The sequence below is a fragment of the Odontesthes bonariensis genome, chromosome 6 (assembly GCF_027942865.1).
Source record: "Odontesthes bonariensis isolate fOdoBon6 chromosome 6, fOdoBon6.hap1, whole genome shotgun sequence".
Taxonomy (NCBI): domain Eukaryota; kingdom Metazoa; phylum Chordata; class Actinopteri; order Atheriniformes; family Atherinopsidae; genus Odontesthes; species Odontesthes bonariensis.
This window is the reverse complement of record NC_134511.1, coordinates 36,143,442-36,171,323: the sequence shown is the minus strand read 5'-3', so window position 1 is coordinate 36,171,323 and position 27,882 is coordinate 36,143,442. Positions and strand designations below refer to the sequence as shown.

The window sequence follows — 27,882 nt, the reverse complement described above, 5'->3', positions numbered from 1 at the left end:
TGTTAACTCAACACAGAGAGGCCCCAGCTGTGATTCCAAACAGGAACCATCTTAATGTGAGGCATCAGTGCCAATCACCACACCACCGTGCAGCCTTTAAAAGGTAAATACTACACAATAATGACAAGAGGAAGAAGCAGTAGATGGGGTTTTGGTTTGCCTATTCAATGACAGAAATTCTGATATAGCACATCTAAAACAGAATGGGTCATTTTTTTACATAATTTTCCCTTTGACTCATGATAGCAGAAAAACTGTAAGTGTAACTTATAACAGAAAAAAAAAGAAGGATTTTGCTCCATGTAGGCGAGCTGGTTCCAAGGCCTAAATTGTGTGTGTGTTTGGACCCACTTTTCATTGCTTAAGAGCGTATTTGATAGAGGTGAATCATAATTAGTCAAATTAGTTTAACCTGTGATAATCCTGCAACGACAAAGTCTGAATGTCTGCTGTGCCTCACATTGTCACAAAATGAAATGTTGTCAAAAAGGTCTGTATCGGACTGCTACAATGTTTTGGTCATTAGTCAATCTCCCATCATTTCTGAACTCGTTGGTTTGCAATAAGCTTGAACTTTTCATTGAGCCGTTTTCACAAACTGATACCTGGTAGGTGCAAGAAAGAGTGGGAGGTGCCATCTGCACTGCATTCCTGCTCCTGGAGAATATTTATCCCTCTTTTGCCCAGTTCTGTTTTTATTCAGCTCATAAATAATAAATAATGTAATCATGATTACATTATCACCTTACAAAAATAAGTAACTATAATCAACTCAGATTTCACGTAAAACCATCTTATATTCTTAGTAATATGGTCAAGGATATGTGAATCAAATTTAATGTTTGAAATATGGCAACCAAAACTTAAATGAAACAATAAAGTAGACCTGTAGCTAAAAGCTGCTTATGTACCAAAGTTTATCCGAGCTTATTCATTCTAGGTTGCCAGTTTTGTTGATTTTGTCCCAACTTGTGTTTTCATTTTTCGACAATGAATTGTGGATAATGAAGCGTTTCTTCTTTTTATTTGCTTTGAAAATGGAGAGTACTCTTATTAAAAACAGCTAAACAATAAACACGCTGCATGTGTGTGTAACTGTTTTTTTTTTTAATGTTATTTAATTTGACCAAACACAGTATATGCTACATTCAGTCTACAATGCTGTGAAATGTTTAAAAAGAAAACAAGAATTCTTGGCTAAGAATCATCATTCATCCTGATGCGTGGGTTAGTTTGATTTAACTCACTGTAACAATACACACGGGCGGGACCTATGCATTTACTAGGTTTTGTAAAGAAAGTCTTAATTTCTTTTCACTGAAAATTGAACCACAACAAATCACTCAGCCGCGGGTTGTCTGTGCTGCGTTAAAGGTCTGTCTTCTTCTCTGATGGTTGGGGTAAGAATGTCACGGAGCAACGTCTCCGCTCTCTGATTCCCCCTGAACGCCGCCCGCGCTGCGCCATTTTGAAAGTGTTCTGCTGGAAGAGGCTGGAGCGAGGGAAATCTCAAAGTAGGGTGCAAAGTCTGCAAATCAGCAGTGAAGGTTGCAAGCTTGTTTATTTGGTCAAAAACAGTTCCGTGGTGCCTTTATCAGCGGGGTCGTGGACTTTTCAGAGTTTCTAACCCGCACACCCAGCTCCATTCCTCCACCTTACCTCGATCAGAACCTCGTAGCCGATCCGGGTCAGCACTGTTCCAGTCCAGGGCCTGAGCCCGCTACAGAAACCCCCCCATCTGAGTCCCTCACCATGGCAGGTAAAACTAAAGACTGTCAGAATATAGATGCAGTCTCAAAGTCAATCTTAGTTGTCTTCCAATTCGGTTCAGACGGTGGCTTTTCTCCTGTTCTGGTTAACCCAGAGCAGCCTAGCTAGCAGGCTAGGATACTACGAGATCTCCGTGTTGATTCCTGACAGTGTGAAAAAAAGCGAGCGTTTCATAAAAGGAACATAATTCAGCTCTTTTTGCCTGAGAGTTTCTGCTCCGCCAGTTACACGGAGCAGTTTGTATGAAGTCAGGTGCAGCCTTGTATTCGTGTAAGTGGTTTGCGCTAAGTTAGCTTCAGGCTAACGCGTGAGAAGTTGTCTGTGATGGTGGTGTGTCAAAACTTGGGTTTGTGTTTGTGCAGGGCCCGGTGGTGGGAGCAGCGATGTGCAGTGGTGCTTTTCCCAAGTCAAAGGAGCGATGGATGATGATGTTGCTGAAGGTAAGCTGATGTGATGGTCATTGAGTCGACCTGCGTTTTTCTAACATCCCGGACACGCTTGTGCGTTGGTTCGTTTCAGTACAACTGCTCCACTTTCTATTTTATGTGTACATATCAGGAAAATCTCGTGGAGCATTAACCTGTTTACACAGCAGTCAAAAGGTTGGTGGGGTTGCACTTACTGTCTTTTAGCCAATTGGCTCTCTAACAAACTGACTGCACTTTTCTGTATTTGGCATTGTTGCTTTTGACAAATTGGAGAGTTAATTGTGTTTCTCATGCTGTTTGTTCACTTTGAGCAGCAGATGAGAGCTGGAGTTCAACTTCAAACCGGTTTCTCAGAGGACAAGTAAATAGATAAATCGTACTACTTTGCTCTAATATAATCTTTTAGGATCTCATCACATGGTAGTTTCAGCATTTTAAAAGATTTCCAAACATTATCTAATGCTGACACCAAACATGGAGCACTAAAGTGTGTTTCCACAGTAAATAGCAGACATTTATATTTGAGTTGTTTATAGTAGCTTTTCCTAAGAGCAAGATTAAATGAGAGGCTCTCCTTGAGACGGTACATTGCAGTACTACTTAGACTTCACACAACACCAAAGTTGTGTTAGAGTTCTGTTAGAATTCTGCAAATGCATCATCCCTCACTCTGCCTCCTTTTGTTCCATACGGTAGTTTGTATGGAGTCAGGTCGTGTCAGGCACTTTGTGCACTGTGTGAGGATTGGAATAACCCCATTGTCCACATTAAGGATTGCACCAGCCCAGAATAGCGCCAGTCTGCAAACAGGGATTGATTGCTGAGGTTTTTGTTTAGAATGATTGTCTTTGAAAATGGCTGAATAGTTACGAGTGGAAAGTTATTGTCTCCTCTCGGCATACAATTAGTTTCACAGCACTAGAACTCCGTGGTGTATGTACTGTATATATACATGTATGTCACTGCTTTGATGTGTTTTCACCCCTCTGAGGAGAAGGAAAGGGTAGCAAACACCGTATATGTAGCACTGCAGTAATCGTGTGCATCTTTGATAGTAAATCAATCGCTCAACCAGACAAGATTTTCAAATCAAACAGTTTTTTATTGAATACAACCTGAAACATGCACAACACCCCTAATAAAGTCTCAAATAAGACCCATTATTAAAAATTAATTTTCTCTTTTCCCCCAAATTCTTCTACTTGGTTGACAGCTGACATCATATCTACTGTCGAATTCAACCACTCTGGGGAATTACTTGCCACTGGGGACAAGGGGGGTCGTGTTGTCATCTTTCAGCAGGAGCCAGAGGTTTGTTGAAGTAACACGTCATCTGACTACATATGCTCATGTTTTCCATGTCCGATAAGTTCATAATTTTCTAAAGAGGAAAAACTTGCTCCTCACGTAGGTCTATTATAATTTTTGTCTTATTTAAAGAATGACTACTTCAATCTAAGTCTGACTTATGGTCTGTCATTGTTCAGAGTAAGAATCAGCCACAGTGCCGAGGAGAGTACAATGTTTACAGCACCTTCCAGAGCCACGAGCCTGAGTTTGACTACCTGAAAAGTCTTGAGATTGAGGAGAAGATCAACAAGATACGATGGTTACCTCAGAAAAATGCCGCACAGTTCCTCCTGTCTACAAATGGTTAGTAAACCACTACAGTTTAATTGGATTTTATTCACTGCAATAGGACTGAATTTGTGATGTTTTCTTATGCTAAACTGAGCTATTCATCTGCCCTGTGGAGACTCCAGTAAACTGTAATGTAATCTTGATTTCTGTTCAGTTTCTGCTGTCATTGAAGACGACTGATCTCTGCTCTGCTCTTTTAAGACAAAACCATAAAACTGTGGAAAATTAGTGAGCGTGACAAGAGACCAGAGGGCTACAATTTGAAGGAAGAAGATGGGCGATACAGAGATCCCAATACTGTCACAGCACTACGGGTGTGTATGAAGTACTTTGTCGAATATACATTTGAAAAAGAGTCAAGAAAGGGGTTTGTTTCAATAGAACAGCTGGTGCTTTAATGAATGAGTCCCTTTTAACGTTGTTACTTTTCATATATTATTTGTTTGACATTTCAAAATGTTGGCTCTGAGAAAAGTGTTCAGCTTTGGTTTTCTCTTCAACTCATCTTCATTCATGTGCGTTCTCTCGTTTGGGAAGCACAGATCTATATTTATTGAACAGTTTTCACAAAGGATCCTGCAAAATAGACTAGCCTGCTTACTGACGAGTTCTTTCTTTGGGACATTTTTACCCCATATCATGAAAATGAAAGACTCCCATTTTCCTGACACTATTCATGCAACTCTCCTCAGGTACCAGTATTGAAGCCCATGGACTTGATGGTGGAAGCCAGTCCAAGGCGAGTGTTTGCAAATGCTCACACCTACCATATCAACTCCATCTCAGTCAACAGTGATTGTGAGACCTATCTGTCTGCTGATGACCTACGCATTAACCTCTGGCATCTGGAGATCACTGACCGCAGCTTTAATATCCTTTTACTGTTTTTTAACTCCAAATAATCGCCATAATTCATCATATCTATTCTTGCAGTTTGATGCATTGCGTTGCATTGCAAGAATTCTAACCCACACATCCCACATCAGTCTGACTGCGTGTCTTTCAGTCCCTCTGTTACATGCTAGGATGTCTATTTCTGTTCCAAATGAGGCCATTGAATATAATCTTCCTATTGATTATATGCTACATATAAAGGTTTGTGGGGTTTTGTATGGATAAATATTGTGTTTTTAAAGGCAGATGAAACAAGAAAGAAAAGTGTGCACTGCTCTCTGCCTTAAAGCAATACTATGTAACATTTCTACCTTAAAATAACAGCTTGAAAAAATTTGTGTGGCTAGAATGAGTTTTAATATTACGATTGGCCTGTCTCCTATGCCCTTCGGGGGTCTGAGTTGGAAAAACTGCGCTATGTAACTTTGCTGGAGCGGCCCGGTGGCGGCCCGGGAGCTGAGCGGAAGTACTTTGACTTGCTTTCTGGCACACCTACCGCAAAAACAAATAGACCCCTCTCACGCTCCCAGGTACATTTGATCACTCTTACCTTCTTGGTCGACATAGCTTGCACCTTCTAACTCCTCGCCGGTTCGTCAACAAACGTGAAAAGTGAAAGTGAAAGGGTGTTGTATTTACGACAGTGTAACCGTACATTACCTCCAAGCCTGTAGGGGGAGCTCCAGAGTGGGCTTTTTGAGAAGTTACATTGTATCGCTTTAAAGCACAGTGTCATGTTTTATACCACCACCAGATGTCGCCAAACTAAAGGACTTTTTAGTTCGACTGTCAGTCATTTGAACACACTCAAGGCTCTCTTCATGTCTCTAATTTGCACCTCCTCTCCTCCACCCTCTTGCCTGTGACCTGGAAATTGATCTCAGCGGACATGTTGTAGGACGTCTCAATTCCTATAAGAGGATGCAGAGTTGCTTTGTGGATTAATCTTCTGACATGTAGAATGGATGTGGCACATTACACTGCTTATTAAATTAAATGGAAATTAAATCAATACTTAGTAGAACACTGTTTATGATCGATTTACAGATCTTGAAATACAGTGTTGGGCTGTAACTGAGCAACGTACAGATGGTGTCATTAGCTATATTGATTGATTTCAGTTTAAAGTTTGTGTAAAGGATTTATTCAGTCACATCTAAAGTGGAAGGAAGGAAGCAGAGGACTGATAAACAGAATTGAGAAGAAGGGTTTGTCTTAAAAAGTTTATTGAGGACCGTTGGGCTCATGTATTTTTAACATAAATAATTATTTTTAAGCAGAATATAAGGCTATATTTGAGGCTGTCATTTGTTGTCTTTCATTGTACGTAGAGGTACAAAATGGAGCCAATGTAAGAACTGCAGTGGTGACCCAAGTTTTCTGAAGGATTTCTTTTAAAGTCAAGATCATACCCGTTTTGACCTTAACTACAATTCTTCAGATATCGTAGACATAAAGCCGACCAATATGGAGGAGTTGACAGAAGTGATCACAGCCGCAGAGTTCCACCCGAATCAGTGCAACACTTTTGTCTACAGCAGCAGCAAGGGAACCATCCGCTTGTGCGACATGAGGGCATCGGCACTGTGCGACAGGCACACTAAATGTAACTCAACTTCATTAATGCTATTTGTATGCTGCTGTTGAAATTTTGAGACGTGCCTGTCATATTACTGAAACCAGAATAAGTGAAATGGTCTCAAGAGTCTACTGCTCATGTGCAATATGAGGTCAGTCCTTTAAGGTATAATATGATAGTAATTATGTTGTAGCGATTCTTTCAATTACAACGCCCCTTTCTGTCTTTAACTTAGTCGTCATACCTCTTGAACGGTGTTTGTTATGGGAGGGGAAGATGGTCAGCATTAAAGTAAACACTGTGTACTTATAAAGAAAAGGAGGGGCGTGCTTTGCCATTAACACTCGGTTGGGGCTTGGCTTTACTAGCTTTCTTATTTTGTTTTTGCTGTTAATTATTGAATAAAGAATTAGAAACAAAGCAGATAAACTATACATCCACAGTCTTCCAATAGTGCCCTGTCCACTTTTTTTTTCCTTGTTGAAGAACTTGTATTATGAACTCATGTGAATCTTCCCATCCCTATGTTCTATAAATTGCTACTTATCTTTGGTAAATTGACTGAAATGGAAGCTGCAAACAGGATAAACTAACAGCTGCTTCCTATTCCTTTTGAAGTGTTTGAGGAGCCAGAAGATCCAAACAACCGTTCATTCTTTTCTGAAATCATCTCTTCCATCTCTGATGTGAAGTTCAGCCACAGTGGACGATACATGATGACGCGTGACTACCTGTCTGTGAAAATTTGGGATCTCAACATGGAGAGCCGACCAGTAGAGACCTATCAGGTCTGTAACTGATAACAAGCATCCTTGGATTTATTTACGAGATTATGGTCATACTCAAAATCTTGGTTATGTCTCGTTGCTTTCTTTGAACAGGTGCATGAATATCTCAGGAGTAAATTGTGTTCACTTTATGAGAACGATTGCATCTTCGACAAGTTTGAATGCTGTTGGAATGGGAACGACAGGTGAGCATTTGCTGTATTATTTGTTTTTTAGTTTCCCCAATTAGTGCAGTTATAATAAATCTATTCGCAACTGAATTGCATCTATGAAATTCATCATTCTTTGACATGCAAAATGCGTGCATGCACAACGCTGATATTTTGGTCAGAGCCTCCACTGAACCACCAGAAAACAGCGGCCTTATCGCCTGCTGTGTTATCTGTTCAGTGCAGCACACGCGATACGGGCGTCAGAGGGGTATTCTCCACTAGCCTGGCGACGCCATCCTACGTACTTCCGCCCAAAGATTTTGGCTCCGCACATAGTCTGGCCAAATCCCCCTACCTCGGTTCGCTCAGTGTTTTGCCAATCAGCAAACAGTTGCGAGTGGTGACGCAGAACTCATGCGCAGAGTCCATTGTAGTCCATATAATTGTAGTTCAACCGCAGCGGAAATAAACATGGCGATGGAAGAACGCTAGAAGCTATCCATGAAGTTGTCTCAACTCTGGAGAGCATTACACAATTAAAACGAGAGCAAGAGGAATGCCTCGTCAATTTTGTTAGTGGCAAGGATGTCGTAGCTCTCCTTCCAACTGGCTTTGGGAAAAGTTTGATTTATGAAATGGTACCGGTATAATGAAAGCGGATGTGGGAAGCGTGATTCGCGAGCAAGCATGAACCTCGGCGCATAACCTACGTCCTTTCTAAACATTACTGATTGGTTAAGGGAACTCCAATGAATTTAAGTTGCTGAGTAAGGTCCCACCCTCCATGGAAACGGATTCCTCTTGGGTTTTTCCAGACTGTTTGACGGAGTCAACAGTCAGCTTTCGCCCAGGCTAATTCTCCACATGCCTCTGGGTGCATTCCCCAGGATTGTGTTTGAGATTAATATTAAGAAGAAAGCTCAAACTGCTCCTCTTTCACTCATATCTTTTCCCCAGTGTTGTGATGACTGGTTCCTACAACAACTTCTTCAGGATGTTTGACAGAGGCTACCGGCAGGACGTGACTCTGGAGGCATCCCGGGAAAACAGCAAGCCACGAGCAGTCCTGAAGCCTCGCAAAATAAGCACAGGTGGGAAGCGCAAAAAGGATGAGATCAGTGTAGACAGTCTGGACTTTAACAAGAAGATCCTCCACACTGCCTGGCATCCTCTGGACAACATCATTGCTGTGGCCACCACCAACAATCTGTACATATTCCAGGATAAGCTCAACTAGCATTCGTTGAACCACTCAGATCCCAGTTTCTGCTTGAGCCCCATAGCTCTGATATACAAGTTCAGTTTTTTTCTTTTTTTCTTTGTTAAATCCATAAATCTTGATAAGATCTGTCCTTGGAGTATGTGATTAGATTAACCATGTAAACAAGAGACGATGGCATTAACTCAATACATCCAGCCAGGTATTACAAACATAAACATGCAGGGGTTTTTACTTCCGAGTCCAGACTTTGGGATTTTGTGTCATTGGCTTCTCATTAGGAGCACTCCTTCACTGAGCTGCCATGTGCGACTCCACTACATCCCAAACCAAAGGGAAGATATTTTTCGTTATCCTGTTGTGCCATAGTGACATGATTCGTCATGACTACCTGTGATTAAGTATTCGTAGCTTCCATGTTTTAATAGATTAAGTAGGATGTTACTTTTATTGTTTTATGTCTTTCTGTCACCAAGATCTTTTTAAAAACACAGCTAATACCCGCTGTCAACACTCCATACTTGCCTAGGAACTATTAAGTTGCCCAGTTCTCTCACCTCGTCTTTCCTACTGTACAGTGTGATTGTGCTGTTAAGGGACTAATATGATGTTTCACATCATTCTCTAGAAATGGTGTAAAACTGACATTGCGGCTAATAATCATCCACAGTATACAAATCTCATCAATTAATCACTTTTTTGACTTCATAGCAGCCACTGTTTTTACATGAATCTCTACAGTAAGAAAGACGGCTTACTTGAAGTTGACACATGCTCCATCGACATTAAATTTTTGTTGCATTTGGATATATCAAAGTAATTGTTTGGGTGTAACGGTGCACTGCAGAAAACTATATTTCAAACATTCAGACACGGCATGTATAACATGAATGGATTCATCAGCCTGTTAAAGAACCAGATTTTGTCATCAAGGAATTGGACAGTACATTCACATAAGATTCCTCTCTCTTGCCAGGTTTTTATTGCACTATTACAACTGTCAACTCTAGAAAATGCTATCTTTCCCTCGACTCAGGTTCACTGTCTCCACCGCAGCCTCTCCGCTGACTGCGCTGCGTCCTGTGTCGGACGCGTAGCAGCTGCAGCTCTTGACCTGAAATACGATTCAGCTGTCAGCAGTTGTTTCCCATTAATTGGGCTCAAGCATTGTGAAAAACACTGATATTGGTAGAAAAATAAGTTTGTAGGAAAGTTAGGACTCCTCTGAAAAAAGCTGATAATGTGCCAAAAATAATGCAAGCATGTGCCTATCTGTTAGGTCCGGCTTAGTAAGATTACCATCCCAATCCGTCATAGAAAATTCACAGGAAGCTCTTGAAGACAGGAAGCTGACACGTTTGGTGGCCGTCAGATTAATGGAAAGTACTGTATGTCTGCAATGGGGCTTTTTTTTACGTCTTATAATAAAAGCGAGTTATCAGAATCAACCTTTTTAATGCAATACATAAACAAACTCACCTTTCTCTTTTAGCATCTATGTTTCTCTACAGTTGTCTTTTTTTTCTTTTTCTTTTTTTGATGCAAATCTTTTGACTCGCTAAAGATCAGATCTGTAACACTAGAGCTTTGACATTTGAATTTTTCTAAATAGTTTTTGATCAGTTCCAGCAGAATCTGACTAAGCTAGACTCCTTACCTCCAGCACTGTCAATACCTGCGAGATGTTTGTCTTACTGTATTCAAATGTCGAGGAAAATGGTCAGCTTTGATGTATATGTAAGTTCTAGTTAATGGGCAAAAGCATTATAAATGTCAGTGCAGTCCTTTAATATAGCAGATGAATGACCAGCAGACGTATGTCAGGTATTCTGGTTTTGGGAGTTACACGGTGGCTAATCATGCCAAAGTAACCTGTCCTGTACACTCTGAAGTTATTTAAAGCTGTCTTACAAACAACACGCCTCTGGTCCAGCTGGTCACCGTTGCACTCACATGAACAACCATATAAAGCTCAGGACAAAGGCATATATATGTGAAAGGGCATAAGGATGTGAGGTGGCCCCATTTTCTTTTCCAGTGGTCTGTGGCACTGAAACGGAGTGCTGCTCCCAGCTCCCCCTCAAAGCTTGTTATGTTATTGCAGACTGATTACTTTTACACTCTGGATCTGGTTTATGTTTGCAGACTTTTTTTTTTTTTTTAAATACATATGATGTTTTGTACTGTACCTGATAAATAATAATCGCTATAGCCAATTTATTTTTATATAAATTAAGGCAATAGGATTACAGTCTAATCACTGTAGCTTCTTTAGCTGTCTGTCTTTGACTGACTTTAGATAGAAGGTTATTTGAAAGTCAGGCATCCCTTTTTGTTTTTTGGGGGCATTTAGTTAATCCTGGCAGGTATAGATTTTTGTAGGCATGAAGGAAGTGTGTAATTTCTGACATGGGTTGTCCAAAGAAACGTTTTCAGTGCCCCCTGCAAAGCACTAGAACTTTTTCTTTCTTTCATTTTTCTTTTTTTTTTGACCAATGAACTTTATGGCTTCAGGGTTAGATTCAGAGCTCATTTGGATCTTAACATCCTGTTTTATGTGCCATGGTTTTGCTAACGAACAGTTGTGCTCTCTGTGAAAGGCTGGGCCTTTGTAGGTCTGCATTGGGAAGGCTTTTTCATTAGTTTGTATTGTTTTGAAAAAAGTTGGTTAACAAGGCTGTTTTTTTTTTTTGTTGTTGTTTTTTTTAATACTATGAAATGTTTTCTCGTATCTGACCTGTATAGCTCTCCTACACATACTTGTTTATTTAAAAAGGAGACTCTGAAGCATTTAGTGCGCAGCTGATTGTATATGGAGGTCTGTTGAGGGTGGCAAAAACTTAAGGAAAAAGAAACAGTGCTTTCAGTTAAATTCTACCAAAAAAAAACTTTCTCAGAGCAGACAGTTTGGATTTTTTTGTACAAGAACGATGCGGGTGCCAAAAAGAACGCATTGCATTGCATTTATGCAAGCTAGTTCCAGGTTTAATCTATTCTGGCTCAATGTCATGTCATCCTGGAGGTCTTGATGGAACTGATTTATGTTTTCTACGAAAAATCAAGATGTTTGCCGTGAAGAAAGTATGTTCTCCTTTGGAGCAAACGGTGTGATTACTGCACACTTATCCGCTTCATAAACTCTTAAGTGTAAACCTTTAAATCGGGGCGCGGTTGGTTCACAAGATCATATTTGTCTAAAAAGTGTCACTCCAAATACAATCACCCGTCTCATTTTGATGGTGGTAAACTACTGTCAATTGTTAGTCTCTCAGGGCTTTGGGTTATGTCTTTTAGTGATGAGATACTTTTCTAAACTGTCTTTACTTTATTTTATGTTACTGTTTTTTGGCAGCCTTTAAAAAAAAATAATAAGATAATTTCTAATCAATGCAAAACTGTATGAGAGTCAGTCATGTCATTTGCCTCATGTCATTGATTTATGAACGTTGTATTTGTTTGTTCCCTTCAATTGTCAAAACTCTGATCAGTTAGTACCCAATCGAGCATACATGCATCATAGTGGTACATCAGCATTTACAAATATTTTGTAGGGATTGCTGAAAAACGGTCACTGACCTTCGTTTAATAGCTGAATAAACAACTAACAACCTTTTTCCACTATCCCTTCATATTGTGTTTGTACACTGGCTGTTCTACGCTATGGTTTAAACCACAAAGATGCTCAGAAGAACCCTGTTGCCTTTCTAACAGTATTAAGAAGAAATAAGATAATCACTTATGTTTCTTAAAGTTTGTGACGCACCAGACATGAGACGGCTCAGGGGAATTTAACGCTGCTCTGTGATCTAAACCTTATACCTTCAAGAAAGTAGCTTTTCAGGGCTCCAACAAAAACTATAAATTTACTGCTAGGTAATAATTTTTATTTTTAATTTTTTTTTTCTTCTACCCAGATTTGTGTAATGGCTTGACTACTAAACCTTTGGGTCAACTGAGCTTGATATATTGAACGCATCACCAAATTTCATGGAATGCATCTAAATTGGAGTTATAAGGTTTTTCCACTTGCAGCAGCATTTGTATCACAGGAGTTAAAACCAAAATGCACTTTTACTTTTGTGAATTTCATTCATTCTTAGTGTTTTCTATTTTAAGGGGCACATACATAGAGGTTTGGTGATCTGTTTGGATGGGGGGGAAGGATTAATTGTACAGCAATGTTTGTCAAATGGAATAAAGTACAGTTTAGATAAAAGGAAATAAAGAATTTAAAAATCTGAACTCTGAATGTTATAACTATGATGATATTTTTGTTACTGTCTAACCCTCCTGACATCTGGACCCACTTCAGAAAATGCTGCTGGTATGGACTTGAAGAACTGTACTATTTTTCTTTAAAACGAGGCTTTCAAGATTGCACCATGTCTATTTTAGACTCGAACTCTACTTCTCCACAATAAACACTGCTGATAGATGTGCCTTGCTGCAAATAACCAGTCCAGCCAGGACTGTCCAACAAGGCTGTGCCGAGTGAGTGATGGGTCACAGGGACCAGCCCTACACTAACAAAAGAGGCTGCAACTACAGTCACTCAACAGCATGATGACAACACAATTTTTTTATGATATTTGTAATTAAACTAGATTTTGCCGTGCAAACACTTGGATACATTGGCTAAGTATCGCGCTAAATCCTGCATTTTATTATATCTTTTTATTATTTTTATTTAATTAGCAACAAATTATTATTTTGATTTGAATAAGTTTATTTAAATGAAAATGCCCTTGCCAAAATTAGTCAATCTTCGAATCCAGACTATGCGCATGCGCACACCGTAGTTTGTCTGCGTGTCATGTTGAACGTTTGAGCTGTAGTCAACATGTCTACCGCCGCAGCTCCTCAAAACAATAACGAAGAGTCTGGGCTTCAAGGTACGTCGGGCCGGAAGCTAGTCCACGCTCCTTCTTACTAATAACACTTTATATGTGCTTCATAAATACCTGCATTGCTCAGAATATTGTTGTACTGGAGGTTTTAGTGTAAAAGTTACATCTGGGATGGAATTTCCTTGTCTTGGGAGGGGTGGAGGATGATGTTGTCTTACGTCATTCGCCATGTAGCCAATTGTATTGTGCTAAATGTTTGATCGACACCTCAGCAGCCAATTGCGCTTAAAAGTCTGGGTTGGGTGGGCTCTATCCAAAATGAAAACAAGTTTGGGACAAAAGGCGAATGAAATTGGTATTTTTTCTGATCGTAGTGTTTTTCGCTCAAATAGTGCAATAATGAAACGTATCACTCAAACTCGATATGTTGGCAAACTGTCTCTTGATTTAAAGGCCATTTTTAAACAGTCAATTCCTAAGGTCGGATGTTGATAACTGTGCCTGCTAACAAACGGCTCAGAAGACATCAATTTAAACACCAAATTGTATGTTCAGACCTGGTTGAATATGCAGTTTACTTAACGAGAGGTCATACCGAAAAGCGGGCCGTTTCCCGCTTTGTAGGTTGACAACATCACAGCTGGAACAGCGACATGTCTGGGCAAATTGTCAGTTATGCAAGACCCCACGCGAGCAACGATGTGGGAAAATGCGTTTTCGACCAAGATACAAAACTACATTGATCGTATTTTAATGTCTGCTGCCAAAATCAGGAAATGGACGTCTCACGCTGTCATGCGGTTTCCATTATTCGCTCGCACAGGCCCCACGGGCTTTAGGAGATTACATAACTCTGTTTGTGGGGCAGTGGCACAAAGAAATGGATGCTCTGCACAGCCAGCCAGTTAATTTCAATCCAAGTGTCGGTGGTCCAGGCAATGTAGGTCAACTGTTTCAATATGAAAGGGGGGTGGTGGTGGTGGTGTTAAAACAGCTACTATGTTTCTATTTAACACAACAAGCTAATTTCCTCTTTTTTTCATAATCTTGATTAAGGCTCCTGGGTAGAGCTGGAGCTGAATGGGAATACAGGGGCCCAGGGTAGCCAGACCAATCAGCTGACATCGCCCTCTGCAGACCAAATGAACGCAAACACAGGCATGAGTCAAACCATCCAGACCTTGGAAGTGGCTGAGACTGATGAAACCCTGATTGGGGGACTAGAACATGTGCCATCATCCTCCTCTATCCATAATGGAGACATGGAAAGGATTCTTCTGGATGCACAGCATGAGTCCAGCCCAAGTAACTCCACCTGTGATAGGTAGGGGTGAAGGCTATTGTTTGTTCTGTAAAGCTTAGACAGAAAGGTTGACTGTTAAAATTAGATATTTATTTTTATCTCCACGTGTTGACTCAGTCCTCACAGGCCACCAAGTCCAGAGCAGGATGAGGGACAAATTATGTTTGATGTGGAGATGTCCAGCTCAAGAGGTAGTCAGGTAAAGCTACACATATATCTTTGAAAAGCAAACCCTGACGTGTTTTTTGCTGTATCTAATTTTTTTTGTGTTAATATTTCCAGTCAGAGGTTGACTATGCAGACAAGGACAGAGAGGATGATATCTTGATGAACAAAGAAATCGATTGGGTTGCTGACTGGTCCAGCAGACCTGAAAACATTCCGCCAAAGTAAGCACACCGTCACCTCCAGAATCTTTCACTAGCACATCACAAGATCGCCCTCAATTGCCCTCTGAAAATAGTTTCACATTAACCAGTTGAGTGGTTATTCTACACAGGGAGTTCCACTTCAGGCACCCCCGCCGCTCTGTATCACTGAGTATGAGAAAGAGCGGGGTCATGAAGAAAGGGGGCATCTTCTCTGCTGAATTCCTCAAAGTTTTCATCCCTTCTTTGCTCATTTCACACATGCTGGCTCTTGGCCTTGGGTAAGTAAGAATTTATACTGTATAATCTGTGTTGCATAGCCTCATGCCATATTTTTTCAAGATGGATCGATGCTTTTTGTCTGCTTGCACCGGTTTGTTATGTAAATTGATCATCACGTGCATTTAAAGCAGTCCATAGACTCTTTTTTTCTGGTTCGTTCTGACTGGGGCAATAAAAAGAACTACCCCTCCGTACTGAGGATTTAGGAACAAGCAGCTGATAGAGCGGCTACGGTCACCTGCAAGTTGGAACAGTTTGTTGAATAACATCAGATTCAGAGGTTCCTTTTTATCGATAACTGTTTAGCATTCACCTAAATGCTCAGCTTTCATGCATTTTCTGCCTTTCTCCTTTTGTTTCAGGGTGTACATTGGGAAGAGAATCGCCACAGCCTCCACCAGCTCCTACTGAATTTAAATTTAAGCAGTGCCTGTCTGTTCACCAAGTCTCTCAACCATCTTCCTGCAGGCTCTCTCTCTCTCTGCATCTGTCGTACACCTTCATCTCCCTTTCAATCCACGTTAACTGGTGTCACATTGTAGATGTAGTCAAAGTCATTGTGTAGTTGCTCTCCGTAAAGTTTTGACATAGGGGCCATATTGTTGTACATATTCAACAGAGAGTTGAAGTTTCTTTTGTCTTGCTGTAAGGTATCATATATCTGGCCTTTTCTTCTTACCCCAAGCTGCATCTCTCCTCTGTTGTCTTAAAAGACAGAAAATATGACCCAGTAGTTTTTGCTATATCTGCAGTGTAAACTGATTAAATAGGCTCTGGGAACAGAAGGGACTTTTATTGCCTCGACATATTGAGCTTAACATTTGAGGTGCAGTGAATATGGGGTTAGGGCTGAAGGATTCTGCCCACTTGAAACAATTTTGAAATTCTGCACATTTATCTGGATAGAAATGGCATCATGCTAACTGCGAAAGGTTTCCTATTAAGAGCTTTGTTTTTATTTTTTGAAGGTTGGGAAGCTTAAACATTAATCTGGTATGCAGGTCCAGAATTTTCACTATGTGACTGTTGGGAGTGTATTACAATAGTGGAACCAAGAGCAGAAGGCAATATACCGGGCCATATGGTATTTTTATGTGTTTTTGCCTACATATCTTCTTTAACATTTAATGTAACAGCAGTAGCAAAGTGCCAAATTTTTATCTTTCACCACTGCACATTGGTGATTTATCTTAGGCTGTTTTTTTGTTTGTTTGTTTTTGTTTTCTCATATGTTTTGGTACTTAAAAATGTAGATGTGAGAAATAATTTAAGCTGTGAACTGCCCCATGTAATAGACACCTCTCAACATTGTACGATTTCTTCATTCATTGATAATAATGCGTATTATATCTGATGCATTGTGGCAGTTTTAGTAATGCGCTTTGCTGTAGCTTATTCACTGAAGCTTCAGTGATGGAAACCAGCACCACAAAGGAGGGTTTGGGGTCTCTCTAAAGAACGTTTTCTGACTTTAACGTAGGCTTCACTGTACAATAATATTACACAATATATTACGACAAATAATGTACAGTGTCTCTTGAACATCCAGTATGAGGATAGAGATAATTTCCTGAGGAAAGTGCATGCATTTCTGTACATTGATGCTGCTTGCATGACATCTCTGAAAGTGTTTGTAAATGGATGACATTATGATAATTTGAAAAACCATCAATTATAATGTACAGTACAGGCTGTGTTGGTTTGAAATCACTCATCTATGCTTTATATTTAATGCATGATGTAATTCATATTGATTCATAAACTGTACATGTAGTCCTAGCAGGCTTATGTGCAGTTAATCAGTGTGCAATACATAGTGTTTTTTTTATTTGAATAAAGTTTGCACTGTATACAGTGGCTTATATATAAATGCAGAAGGATCAAATAGAGCTCCATTTTCATTCATTATTATTGAGAGGCACATATGGACCTCTGTATCGCTACCAGCAGTGGGCTTCGTGAACTCCGGATTCTACTGAAAGCACAGGTTGAGACATGAATATATTAACTGACACGCTGTTTCATGTTTTAACAAAGAAACAGCACAGCATAGGTACAAAAGAATGTGATTGCTGTATATCTGTAGGTTTTCAGATACAATATATCACATTTGGGAACAACACTCCTGTGACAACCAGCTATGTTAACATTAAAAAATTAAGTTAAAACACATTTTTTGTTGCTTGGTTATTTGTGTGAAAGAAACCCTCAAAGCAACTGAGTGTGCAACCTGAAAGATGAGGAGCAAGAATTTTTTTGTGAGCCACATTTACTGAAAATAATTCTTGATTTTTTTTTTATTCCACTTACTATGTTCCATCAGATATGTCAGGGTAATCGATTGCTTTTCTTGACCTAACAGATCAAACATTTCTTATTCATAAGCAACGCAAAGTACGGCTGATTGACAGTGTAGTGCCAAGGTTTATTGCTCTGGGGAAAGGATGTAGGGGTTTGGTGGGTATCAGAGCGCGACATTTCTGAAAAAACTATTGCATTTCAGAAAGCAGAAAAATGCGACTTATAGTTATAATGATCGCACAGACTTCCCAAATGATTTAACCCAAGTACAGTGTAATATGTGTATAAACTGAATACTGACAGAAGTTGGGATTTATTTTTTTTTTTTAAATTGAACTTTATCCCCCGAGGACCTGTTCAGGTATCCTCCAGAACTGACCTGGCACAATGAGGTAGTCAAGTCGTTCTCGATTTATTCAATCCAAACTGAAAAATGAAACATCAAAAAGCTATGGATCTATGGTTGAGTAGGGCGGGGCAATGCGCATGCGCCATACCTCTTTGTGGCCCTTTTTGGTGGTTGTCTGGTCTCTAAAGACCTGCTCCAGCAGTAAATCCAAGGATATCACTGTTAGACAAATACATAACCTCTCATTTTACATCATTTGTTTGGCTGCAGTGTGCAAACTCAACTTGCTATCGACAGAAATTTTCAGACACGGGCACTGTTTTATAGCAGGGCGTCGACTGGCCATCAAGCAGAGCATCTATTCATCCTTTCATTGGCAGCTGAGGTTTTCTAGTCTAGCTAGCTAGCTTTAGCCAAAAGGCAGGGGCAGCTGTGTCAGAGGGAGCTTCAAAATGTCCGGTTATCAAGGAAAGAAGAACATCCCACGAATCACGGTGAGTATTATTGTGTCATTGTGCAGTTATCTGTTGTTCAGTCGTAGTGATTTGTGAACGTGCCTCAGGATTAGATGAAAGCTAGCGCTTAGCTGCCGTATACCTTTCATCCACACTGACGCTGTCAGCAGCCGCAGCTCTGCTTCAGCTCCACACATTAATAATCAGAGATGAACAATGACAACTAGTCGCCCGGTCTGTTCCAAGCTCGTTCACAAGTTATCATTTGGACCTTTTATATTTTTTCTCTGAAATGCACTAAAAGATTAGCTCGTGTAAGCTGCCCAATCATCTCTCCTCCTCAGTCGCCTCATCAGCATCGTCAGCCCAGGGTCTTTTTAACAGGTTTAAACACACGTTCCTTCACTTTCATCATCTCATCTTTCATTCCCCACCTTCTGTCCTCTGGAAGCTCCTCACCTGTGTTGTTGTTTTCTTTTTTTGTTCTTCCAGATGCGATTTAGCCCTGTTCAATTGTTGACTTGATACTGTCATTGTTGGTGTGTCATGCAAAACTTTAAGTGAATATATGTACAGAAGCAAAACCTTTTTATAAAGTAGGTGAGCAGAGAGCACCCACCTAAACCCAAATCAGAGTCATAGATCTGAGGCACATAGATGGCACCTGCTTTAAGTTTAGTACACACAGTCTAGGTGGCTGTCAGGTTAACCACAGGAAGCATGGCTGTGAACGTGCAGCACAGACATCCCAGACACAACATGCAGACAACTGAAAGTCTGCAGCAGTGCCCCGGGCCTTCAGACTCACACAGTCAGACACTGTTATTTGTCCCAAATGAAGCAGATACTTTTATTCTGCAGAGCTTTGAACCTTGATGACTCTGTGTGAGTGAAGCGTGAATGGTGTAATGTTTATAGTCTTTAAATTATTATATCAGAAGAACCTTTCTGTATTTTCCACATAAGTCATGTGCTTATGTGGATCTCCTCTTAACCACTGTTTTGGAAAAGCCTCAACTTTAGAATCTTCATGAAAGGAGGGTTTCTTACAGGACTGCTGCATTATTACTGCAGATATGCATACGTGATCAAATCAAGCACGATTCTTTGAATCCAACAGTTCCAGTTTACATTTATAGTATAAGACTACGCTGCTTGACTGTTGGCTCGTCTCTGAGTATATTCAGCTTATAGTAATCTGCATAGTTTAATGACTGCAGATCATAGGATTAATCACAGGAGTTTTTACAGCAGAAGGAGGTCCACATACTCTGTCCTTTACATTCTGACAGCATATCTTCAAAGAGTGAGGCTGTTTAAGTCTTTATTGCACTTAGGTTAAGGTGTGCGACCACAGTGCACTCATTGCCTACCACTCAGTCCCATAAAAGGCTTAGGTTATATGACCCACTTATGGCAGAGCAGTGGCCTGTGCCATCATGTCAGCACGTCCGTGACTCTTGTACACAATGCATTCCGGCTGTGCATTTCAACCCACTCTGGAATATTAAAAAAAACAAGTATTTCCCCGCAGTATACCATATTTCTTCTTCTTTGGCTCTCATTGCTGTCCTCAGAGACCCCAGAAAGGCTTTAGGAGAAATAGGCCAGCCTGGTACGCTCTCCTTTCATCTCATTCAGGTGGAGCTAATTGTGCCTCTCAGGAATCTGTGCCGTTACTTTAGAGTTTTGATCAAGGATTACTCCCCCTTCAGATTCTGTGTTATTTGATAAGAAATCATGCTGAGTAATCCTAATCACATTTTCCACAGGATATAAAGTGGGTTGGATTGAACAATAGCATAACCATTTGTAATTTTAGAGTCAGTGGCCGTCTTTGTGCATTAGTAGAAGGAAGAGGTGTCTGAATAAAGTGGAAGAAACACAGAGCTCTGTAAAGTTTGGAGTTGTGCAAGAACTTTTTTTCTTTTCAACCAAGCCTTATTTTTTTCTTTTTAATTAGATAAATTTGCGTTGGTTACTGGGTTAAGTGATTTCTTTTTCTGCTGATCTTGTGCAGAGAAGAGTCATAACCAGTGGGTGATTTAAAGTCATGTCTCCTCCTTTCAGAGTGATCGTCTTCTCATCAAAGGAGCAAAGATAGTCAACGATGACCAGTCCTTACTGGCTGATATCTACATGGAAGATGGAGTCATCAAGTAGGGTCAACTTGACAATAAACAGTACCCAACTTTTCACAAGTAATTATTTTTTGTCCACAATTAATTTCTTCATGTTTTTTTCCTTCAGGCAAATAGGAGACAACCTCATTGTTCCAGGCGGAGTAAAGATCATAGAGGCCCATGGAAGAATGGTGATGCCTGGGGGTATTGACGTGCACACCCGATTCCAGATGCCCGACCGAGGCATGGTGGCAGCAGATGACTTCTACCAGGGCACCCGGGCAGCCCTGGCTGGGGGCACAACCATGATCGGTACGCAGCACTTGTTTTTCAGCCGGCTTAACTCACAGCAAACTGTTGCGGTGATTATAACTTTGCAGATGCGCGTGCTGTCAAGCATATGATTAAATTAAACAGTTTACCTGTATACCATCCCAAATCCTTTAGTCGACCATGTGGTGCCCGAGCCTGGTGTCGGCCTGATTGCTGCTTTCAAACAGTGGAGAGAGTGGGCCGATAGCAAGTCCTGCTGTGACTACTCTCTGCACGTGGACATCACCGAGTGGCACAGAAACACCCAGGAAGAGATGGAGACACTTGTGAAGGATCATGGTATGTTGGAAACCTTGTCATTTTATGTGTGTAACTGAACCGAATGCTTCCGCTTGGCAGTTTTTATTATTCTTTTGTTTTTACTTTTCTCCTTCGCTCCTGGTCTTTCTTCCTTTGCTCTCTTTATTCCGTCTTTGGCCAGTTTCTCTCATAAGTTTTCTATCTTCAGGTGTCAACTCTTTCCTGGTCTTTTTGGCTTATAAGGATGTTTTCCAACTTTCTGACTCTCAGGTATGCTTGGCTTGTGGTCAGTATTAGTGGGATCTCTGCTTAGTCGTCTGTCATAGCATATTCTTTCTGGGCTGTTGGATGTCGTCGGCTCAGATGACTGCCCCGCAGGCTGACCGCTGTGTATCACATTCTTGCAGATCTACGAGGTGTTCAGTGTCATCAGAGATCTTGGAGCCATTGCGCAGGTGCACGCCGAGAATGGAGACATTATTGCAGAGGTAAAAGAATCACTGAGTCAGGTTTCTGCTGGCAATACTTCTTCTATATTCTTATGTAATGTTCTCGTGGGGGTATTTAGGAGCAGAGACGTATATTAGACCTGGGGATCACTGGCCCTGAAGGCCATGTGCTCAGCCGTCCAGAAGAGGTAAGACTCAGTCTGCGCTGTTGTACAATAAGTAGAGGCGATGCCTTATATCCAGAATACTGTGTGCAACAGAGGACAGGCCTGTGTGTGTGTGTGTGTGTGTGTGTGTGCGCTTGACTTTGCTGTGTTCCTGTCTGGCATTGTCTGCAGGTAGAGGCTGAGGCAGTCAATCGCTCTGTCACTATAGCCAATCAGACCAACTGTCCCCTCTACATCACCAAGGTGATGAGCAAGAGCGCCGCTGATGTCATTGCCCTCGCTAGGAAAAGGGGTAAGAATAGAAAGTTTTTCTATGCCAGTACTCTGATACTTCTTCTTTTCACTAACATCTACCTGTCTGACCCTGTAGGTGCTGTGGTTTATGGAGAGCCCATATCTGCCAGCTTGGGCACAGACGGTACCCATTACTGGAGTAAGAACTGGGCCAAGGCGGCATCTTTTGTCACTTCTCCACCGCTCAGTCCTGATCCAACCACCCCGGACTATCTCAACTCTCTGCTGTCGTGGTAGGTGTGCTGGGGCCAGCACCTAAAGATGGCTGGAACACAGTGTCATGACATGTGTTCCTGCTGCGTTTTATTTTTACCCAACTAAATCTCTTTTTGTTACCACATGCATTATGAAATACCTTTTGCAGACACATAAGCCATAGGTATTACACATGGCAAATAAATGATGCTGTTGTCATTGCTGGGATTATTCAAAAATAAATCCCCCTCCTGAAAAAGAGTGCTCTTTCTTTTTGTTCCTCCTTAGTGGGGATTTGCAGGTGACTGGTAGCGCTCACTGCACGTTTCAGACTTCTCAGCGTGCAGTGGGCAAAGATAACTTCACCATGATTCCAGAGGGCACCAACGGCACTGAGGAGAGGATGTCCCTGATCTGGGACAAATGTGTGGTGAGCTTTGCACGACCCTCTTTTAACACATTGCTAATATTCAGAAATGTATGTACCTAGAGCAAGCTACTTTGCAAACCGTTTTGTGTGTGTAGCTGCTAGCATAGGATTTGTGTGCTGTTCCAAAAGGTGACTGGAAAGATGGATGAAAACCAGTTTGTGGCAGTGACCAGCACAAATGCTGCCAAAATCTTCAACCTGTATCCCCGTAAAGGACGCATCGCTGTGGGTTCTGATGCTGACCTGGTGCTGTGGGACCCTGATATGACTAAGATCATCTCGGCTAAGAGCCACAACCTGGTCAGTAGTTCCTTAGTCTTTACGTCACAATGTATCGTGCATACTGAGACCAAGTTCTCGAGAGAGAGTTGGTGATGCCTTGGTACACCCATGTCATGCTAAACCTGCTCTGTTACTAACTGAGGAACAGTAGCTGATCAAATCTATTCTTCTCCCAGGCTGTTGAGTATAACATCTTTGAGGGGACAGAAGTGCACGGAGGTCCTGTGGTGGTGATCAGCCAGGGCAAGATTGTGTTGGAAGATGGCAACCTTCACACCATAGAGGGCTGTGGGCGCTACATCAGTCGCAAACCCTTCCCGGACCAAGTGTACAAGAGGATAAAGGCTCGCAGCGTGGTGAGTCGTCATAGCCTGCTGCCGAGCTGGCTGTCTCCAAGTGATTTATTTATTTGAAAAAAAATAGTTTTGGTCTCATGTAGTTTGGTCTGTTGACCTCTCTGTTTAGCTCACAGAGCTACGAGGAGTCCCCAGGGGCCAGTATGATGGGCCAGTATGCGAAGTGTCTGTGACTCCCAAGGTGATGTCCACAGTTTCCTCTGTGAAGACCTCCCCTGCCAAACAGCAGCAGCAGCAGCAGCAACAGCAATCAACCCCCCAGCCTGTGCGCAACCTTCACCAGTCTGGCTTCAGCCTCTCTGGTGAGTAACAGCACCCATGTCATTCCCAGCTGCTGGTTTCTTTCATCTAATTTCTATTTGACCGTTTTTTTTTCTTTCTAAGGCGCCCAAGTTGATGACAATGTTCCTCGTCGCACAACTCAGCGCATAGTGGCGCCCCCTGGTGGGAAAGCCAACATCACCAGCCTTGGCTAAGCAACTTCCTCGGCTGAGCCGCGGTGCAGGGCAGCATGAGAACAGAGCCCACAAATACCAATGTCACATCACATCATTTCTCATCACCTCTGACTCTGCCTGCACCTTCTGTCCATTCCTATTCACACACTACCACTATGTCACCTCATGCAAGAAATAAGAGGCACTATTCCATGTTGTTTCATTCTTCCTGCCATTTTCCAGTATTGAGGAAGGATCGAGTGAATTGGAAGAAGCTTTTTCTCTTCTTTTTTTTTTTCAACCAGTTTGATTATTTATGACCTCATTTGTTTACATTTTTTTATATATATATATATATATATATATCTGTTACTGTACATGTTTAAACTGTTAGGTGTCCTTCTTGGATTAGAAACCTGAAACAGAAGAAAAGGCAGTCTCGTGATGTTTTGGCAGCAGCAATTGTTTACAGTTTTATTTTTTTCTTGTGCTGTTAATTTAAGTCGTCAAATTACTCATGAAATATTAGACAGCAGAATATTCTAATCTCTCAATAGCTTTGAATTTTATTTGAAGTTTGCAGTATTTGATCTCTGTTACTGTATTAAGCTGAGCGATTCACCCATGTCTTCCTTTCATGTTATAGTTGCACTTTCTTCTTTGTGTTTGAACTTTTATTTTTCACGGGGTCGTTTTGGTAAAGCCCTTGCTGTACTGAAAGAGAACGAAAGGGTATTTTGGCATTAAGCCACTCATTCAACTTTGCCCTGAAACTGCCGGGGAGAGACTGGCTGAATCGTGACGTTTTGTTGGAGAAACATGACCCTTTTCCCTTCTTTCATCATCGTGTTTTTTCCTTGTGTGTTTCGAAAGGTTGTCAGGGCAGCTAGCCTCCAATAATCAGACCGACGTATGTCGTTCAGGAAACGGACCGACACTACAAAGAAGTTTAGGAGGTCTGCTGACAGCCTCTCTGCACCTGGTGCTATCTGACCTTTGCTGTAAATGAGCAGATGATGTCCACATTCAAACAGTCGTGTAAGCTTTGTAATAATAGCAACCAGGGTAGAGTCACCATTTACCCAGTTTTGACAGAAATTGTTTTGCACCAGTAACAATCCAAATGGTAAACGTGTATGTGAGCTTGCAACTTTTTGTTTGTATTGGATATTGGATATGTGTTGAACTACTTGCCTGCCTGTTGTGTAAGATATTGATAGCACACTGTATCTATGAAGGCTCTTTGAAGAAGTGACATGATGATTTTTGAGACCTGATGAAAATAGTTTCTGTATGTATATGACAACCCTGACAGTGTGCTGATGATGTGTCCGCTGTTCTTGGTGTTAGTGTTGTGAATGAAGTACCAGATACTGTATATTGTTCCCTTACTCCTCTATTTGCTCACTCTCATTTACACCAGATTCACTTAAGGTACTCGCTGTACTCACCAAAAACACAACAGGTTGTCAGTCATGCACAACTGTGCAGCCATGCAGCAAAACACTGGATTATTTCTTCCTCATTGCCTTGTCAAGTGTTGGTTTTGTATGCAAAGGCTATAATGTGAAGTGATTTACATTTTGGGAGCATTCTTGGAAATTATAATTGAGTTGTAATGTTGAGCACTGTTGTTTGCCCTCTTCCACCTTCTGTGATATTCTTGCTCATGTATGTTTTATAGGATACCAGAGTTTTGAATGGAATCATTGGTCCTGTCAGCATTTGACCTTCTGTGTTGACTTCAGTGGATTAAAATAATAAAAATCAAATGTATTGTTCTGAATTTTGTGGTTATTTTCAAAGCATTTATCAACTGTTGAATTATTATTAACACATGTTTAAAGCATTGGGAAGTTTGAAAGTTCTGGCATCATGTGCCCAACACCTAACTTATATATTATATATCATGTATGTTTTTGTTTTTTTTGTAATTCTTTTCAATTTGTCACCTATCTGTGGGTATAGCAACCTGACACCCCTAAGTTGGATTGATTTAATGGAGTCATTAAGGATTTTCCACAACAAATTCTGTGTGCGCTGTTCTACGTGACTGGAAAGCAGAGGTCCATTTAAACCCTGATAAATGTTTCTCATTGGAAGCTTAGTTTCCCCATTTTCAATTATGTTCTTGGCCTGTAATCACATGTTTCATGTTTAGATGACCCACTTTTCTCTTATGATGCACAACCACATTCTGTGGAGTTTGCCATAAACATTGATAGACAGTCCACTCGAATACAGTCTATGGTATTGACAATAACCATGATGCTCAAATAAAAAATACATTTAGTCAAAAGTATAAATATGATGATACCTTGAGTAATAATGTTTCAGTTCATTCCTCTTTTAGCAGGTTATGCTTTTAGTCAGTTATGGTGAGAGGCTCTCGGTCCACCTCCCCACACATGTATTTTTGAGTGTATTTAATTTGTCATGAACAGACAAAACACATTAAACAAAGGAAAATACATTTAACTTATAGCATTATTACTGTCATTGTTTGGCCATGACTGTTGTTGAGTGAAAATATAAAATTGTGAATATATAATTGTACATTAACAATCCAGTACTTGGTCACTAACAGGCCAGTTTGTTATAACTAATGATCTCTGTCAGATCATTAAAGTAATAAACTCTGAGCAAGGTGTGGATGGATATCTTTCACAGGTGAGATTCCCTCTAAAATTAATTATTTGTTCTGTATTGTTAGATTTGCAGAAAGACAGTTTCTGAGCAAAATGATGGAATTATATGTGTGATGAATGATACATAAAATGGTCATTTTCACACACATCTTACAGTTTCTCATTGCTTACCTCTAAAATGAACCTATGATAGGCTTGTCAGTCACCGTTCGACGCATAAGAGCAATTTAAAAACCTCACACACAGAGGCACATAATAAGTACGTTTTCTTCAAATATTAGAAACAATTACTATGAAAAATAAACTATTTTCATGGTCACAAATAGAATATTTTTGTGGTAAACAGAGCAGACTATATTTGTGACACCTTTCCTTCATTAAAGGAAAGGTGTCACTTATCTCTTATGAGATTAAAATGTTCATTTAGTTTCATGAGGAATCAGTTGGAATAATCAGTTACAAGCGTACTGACTGAACAGTGACTCTGGATCCCAGCTGTGAGTAAAGTAGATGAAATGACACTAGGTGGAGGCAGAGAGTTGTGGCGATGAATCTCTGACAGAGAGCAGCATTTTGATGCTCTTGTGTGCTACACTCACGGGGAAGCTGCCAGAGAAGTGAACAGAACAAGACATGCACTACGTTGCACTGAGCACACACATCAGCACAGTTCTGCGAATAGCTTAAGTGAAGCCTCTTGGCTGTTTGACAGTTGCCCAATTAAGATACAGCACATGAGTGCGCTTATTAAGCCAGAGATAGGATTCCTACAATGTTATCTTGTTTATCTCACTGATGAAAGCTTATGAAAAAAGAGAAAGAAAGAAAAAACCCATCAATAAGGCTTTACCAGGCTAAAGCCTCTTGGGAGTGCGCAAACATGACTCACCAGCACCACTTGCTATACTTTCAGTCCAGCGAAACACAGAAACTGCTGTGTAAGACCACACATGAATACACTCACAATTGATCTGTCATGACACAGTCTTTCATGTTATGAGACTGTAAGCTTTAAATACATTACCTTTGGAATTACAAAGTAATATAACATTATAAAATGCTAAAATTCACTTTAAGAATGACTGTAAATGTAGATTATAGATACGTAACAATATGTTACTAGATAAAAGGCGGGGTGCTGCAGCTTTGATTCCCTCTATTTCAGACTGTGGTGGAGCATCACATCTAATCATAGTATTCATTACAGCTATTGCATTTAGCACATTACATATCTTTATAAAGCACTGCACACAGGTATTTGTGGGGTTTTATTCATAATCACACCACTTTCTATAAAGAGAGATAATAAAGGCAGGGAATGAATTAGGTAATCTGTACCATCTGTAATTTATTGCTGGAGCCGGTTGCTCCTCTCTTAATGGCATCTGCGCACAGATGGTATGATTTACAGATTCACAGACATACCAGTCAATGACAATGAGGACACTAGCATGCACTCTCACTGCTCTTCCAGGTCCCTCCCTGCAGGGAAAGCTGTCGAGTCCACTTCTATGACTGAACTTAACCTGGAGAAGGGGAGGCTGACTTAACG

At 40.7% G+C, this 27,882-nt stretch overlaps 3 protein-coding genes across 3 annotated transcripts; all 3 read left to right on the top strand.

Annotated features, from left to right (window-relative positions):
• Positions 1 to 1,460: 1,460 nt before the first annotated feature.
• On the top strand, positions 1,461 to 12,713 carry ppp2r2aa (protein phosphatase 2, regulatory subunit B, alpha a). The gene is made up of 10 exons (XM_075468602.1): positions 1,461 to 1,759; positions 2,133 to 2,210; positions 3,412 to 3,509; positions 3,686 to 3,851; positions 4,041 to 4,153; positions 4,532 to 4,714; positions 6,180 to 6,339; positions 6,931 to 7,100; positions 7,194 to 7,285; positions 8,210 to 12,713. The coding sequence occupies exons 1-10, from the start codon at positions 1,753 to 1,755 to the stop codon at positions 8,487 to 8,489; spliced, it is 1,347 nt and encodes a 448-aa protein (XP_075324717.1). The 5' UTR covers positions 1,461 to 1,752; the 3' UTR covers positions 8,490 to 12,713.
• Positions 12,714 to 13,265: 552 nt separating this feature from the next.
• On the top strand, positions 13,266 to 17,443 carry bnip3la (BCL2 interacting protein 3 like a). Its single transcript, XM_075468601.1, has 6 exons — positions 13,266 to 13,363; positions 14,375 to 14,642; positions 14,739 to 14,820; positions 14,904 to 15,010; positions 15,121 to 15,270; positions 15,634 to 17,443. The coding sequence occupies exons 1-6, from the start codon at positions 13,312 to 13,314 to the stop codon at positions 15,680 to 15,682; spliced, it is 708 nt and encodes a 235-aa protein (XP_075324716.1). The 5' UTR covers positions 13,266 to 13,311; the 3' UTR covers positions 15,683 to 17,443.
• A 640-nt stretch (positions 17,444 to 18,083) lies between these two features.
• dpysl2a (dihydropyrimidinase like 2a) lies at positions 18,084 to 25,463 on the top strand. Its single transcript, XM_075468600.1, has 14 exons — positions 18,084 to 18,415; positions 20,447 to 20,535; positions 20,627 to 20,811; positions 20,947 to 21,111; positions 21,281 to 21,342; positions 21,480 to 21,560; positions 21,641 to 21,709; positions 21,860 to 21,980; positions 22,059 to 22,215; positions 22,466 to 22,607; positions 22,737 to 22,907; positions 23,066 to 23,245; positions 23,355 to 23,547; positions 23,630 to 25,463. The coding sequence occupies exons 1-14, from the start codon at positions 18,374 to 18,376 to the stop codon at positions 23,719 to 23,721; spliced, it is 1,749 nt and encodes a 582-aa protein (XP_075324715.1). The 5' UTR covers positions 18,084 to 18,373; the 3' UTR covers positions 23,722 to 25,463.
• The last annotated feature ends 2,419 nt before the right edge of the window (positions 25,464 to 27,882 follow it).

Excerpts from the sequence above, each read along its gene's own strand:
- ppp2r2aa (XM_075468602.1), top strand. Across the intron at positions 3,852-4,040 it reads GTTCCTCCTGTCTACAAATG|ACAAAACCATAAAACTGTGG; the intron begins GTTAGTAAACCA and ends TGCTCTTTTAAG. Across the intron at positions 7,286-8,209 it reads TGTTGGAATGGGAACGACAG|TGTTGTGATGACTGGTTCCT; the intron begins GTGAGCATTTGC and ends TCTTTTCCCCAG.
- bnip3la (XM_075468601.1), top strand. The coding sequence starts at position 13,312 with ATGTCTACCGCCGCAGCTCCTCAAAACAATAACGAAGAGTCTGGGCTT. Across the intron at positions 13,364-14,374 it reads CGAAGAGTCTGGGCTTCAAG|GCTCCTGGGTAGAGCTGGAG; the intron begins GTACGTCGGGCC and ends ATCTTGATTAAG. Across the intron at positions 15,011-15,120 it reads CCTGAAAACATTCCGCCAAA|GGAGTTCCACTTCAGGCACC; the intron begins GTAAGCACACCG and ends TATTCTACACAG.
- dpysl2a (XM_075468600.1), top strand. The coding sequence starts at position 18,374 with ATGTCCGGTTATCAAGGAAAGAAGAACATCCCACGAATCACG. Across the intron at positions 18,416-20,446 it reads AGAACATCCCACGAATCACG|AGTGATCGTCTTCTCATCAA; the intron begins GTGAGTATTATT and ends TCCTCCTTTCAG. Across the intron at positions 22,908-23,065 it reads CGGCTAAGAGCCACAACCTG|GCTGTTGAGTATAACATCTT; the intron begins GTCAGTAGTTCC and ends TTCTTCTCCCAG.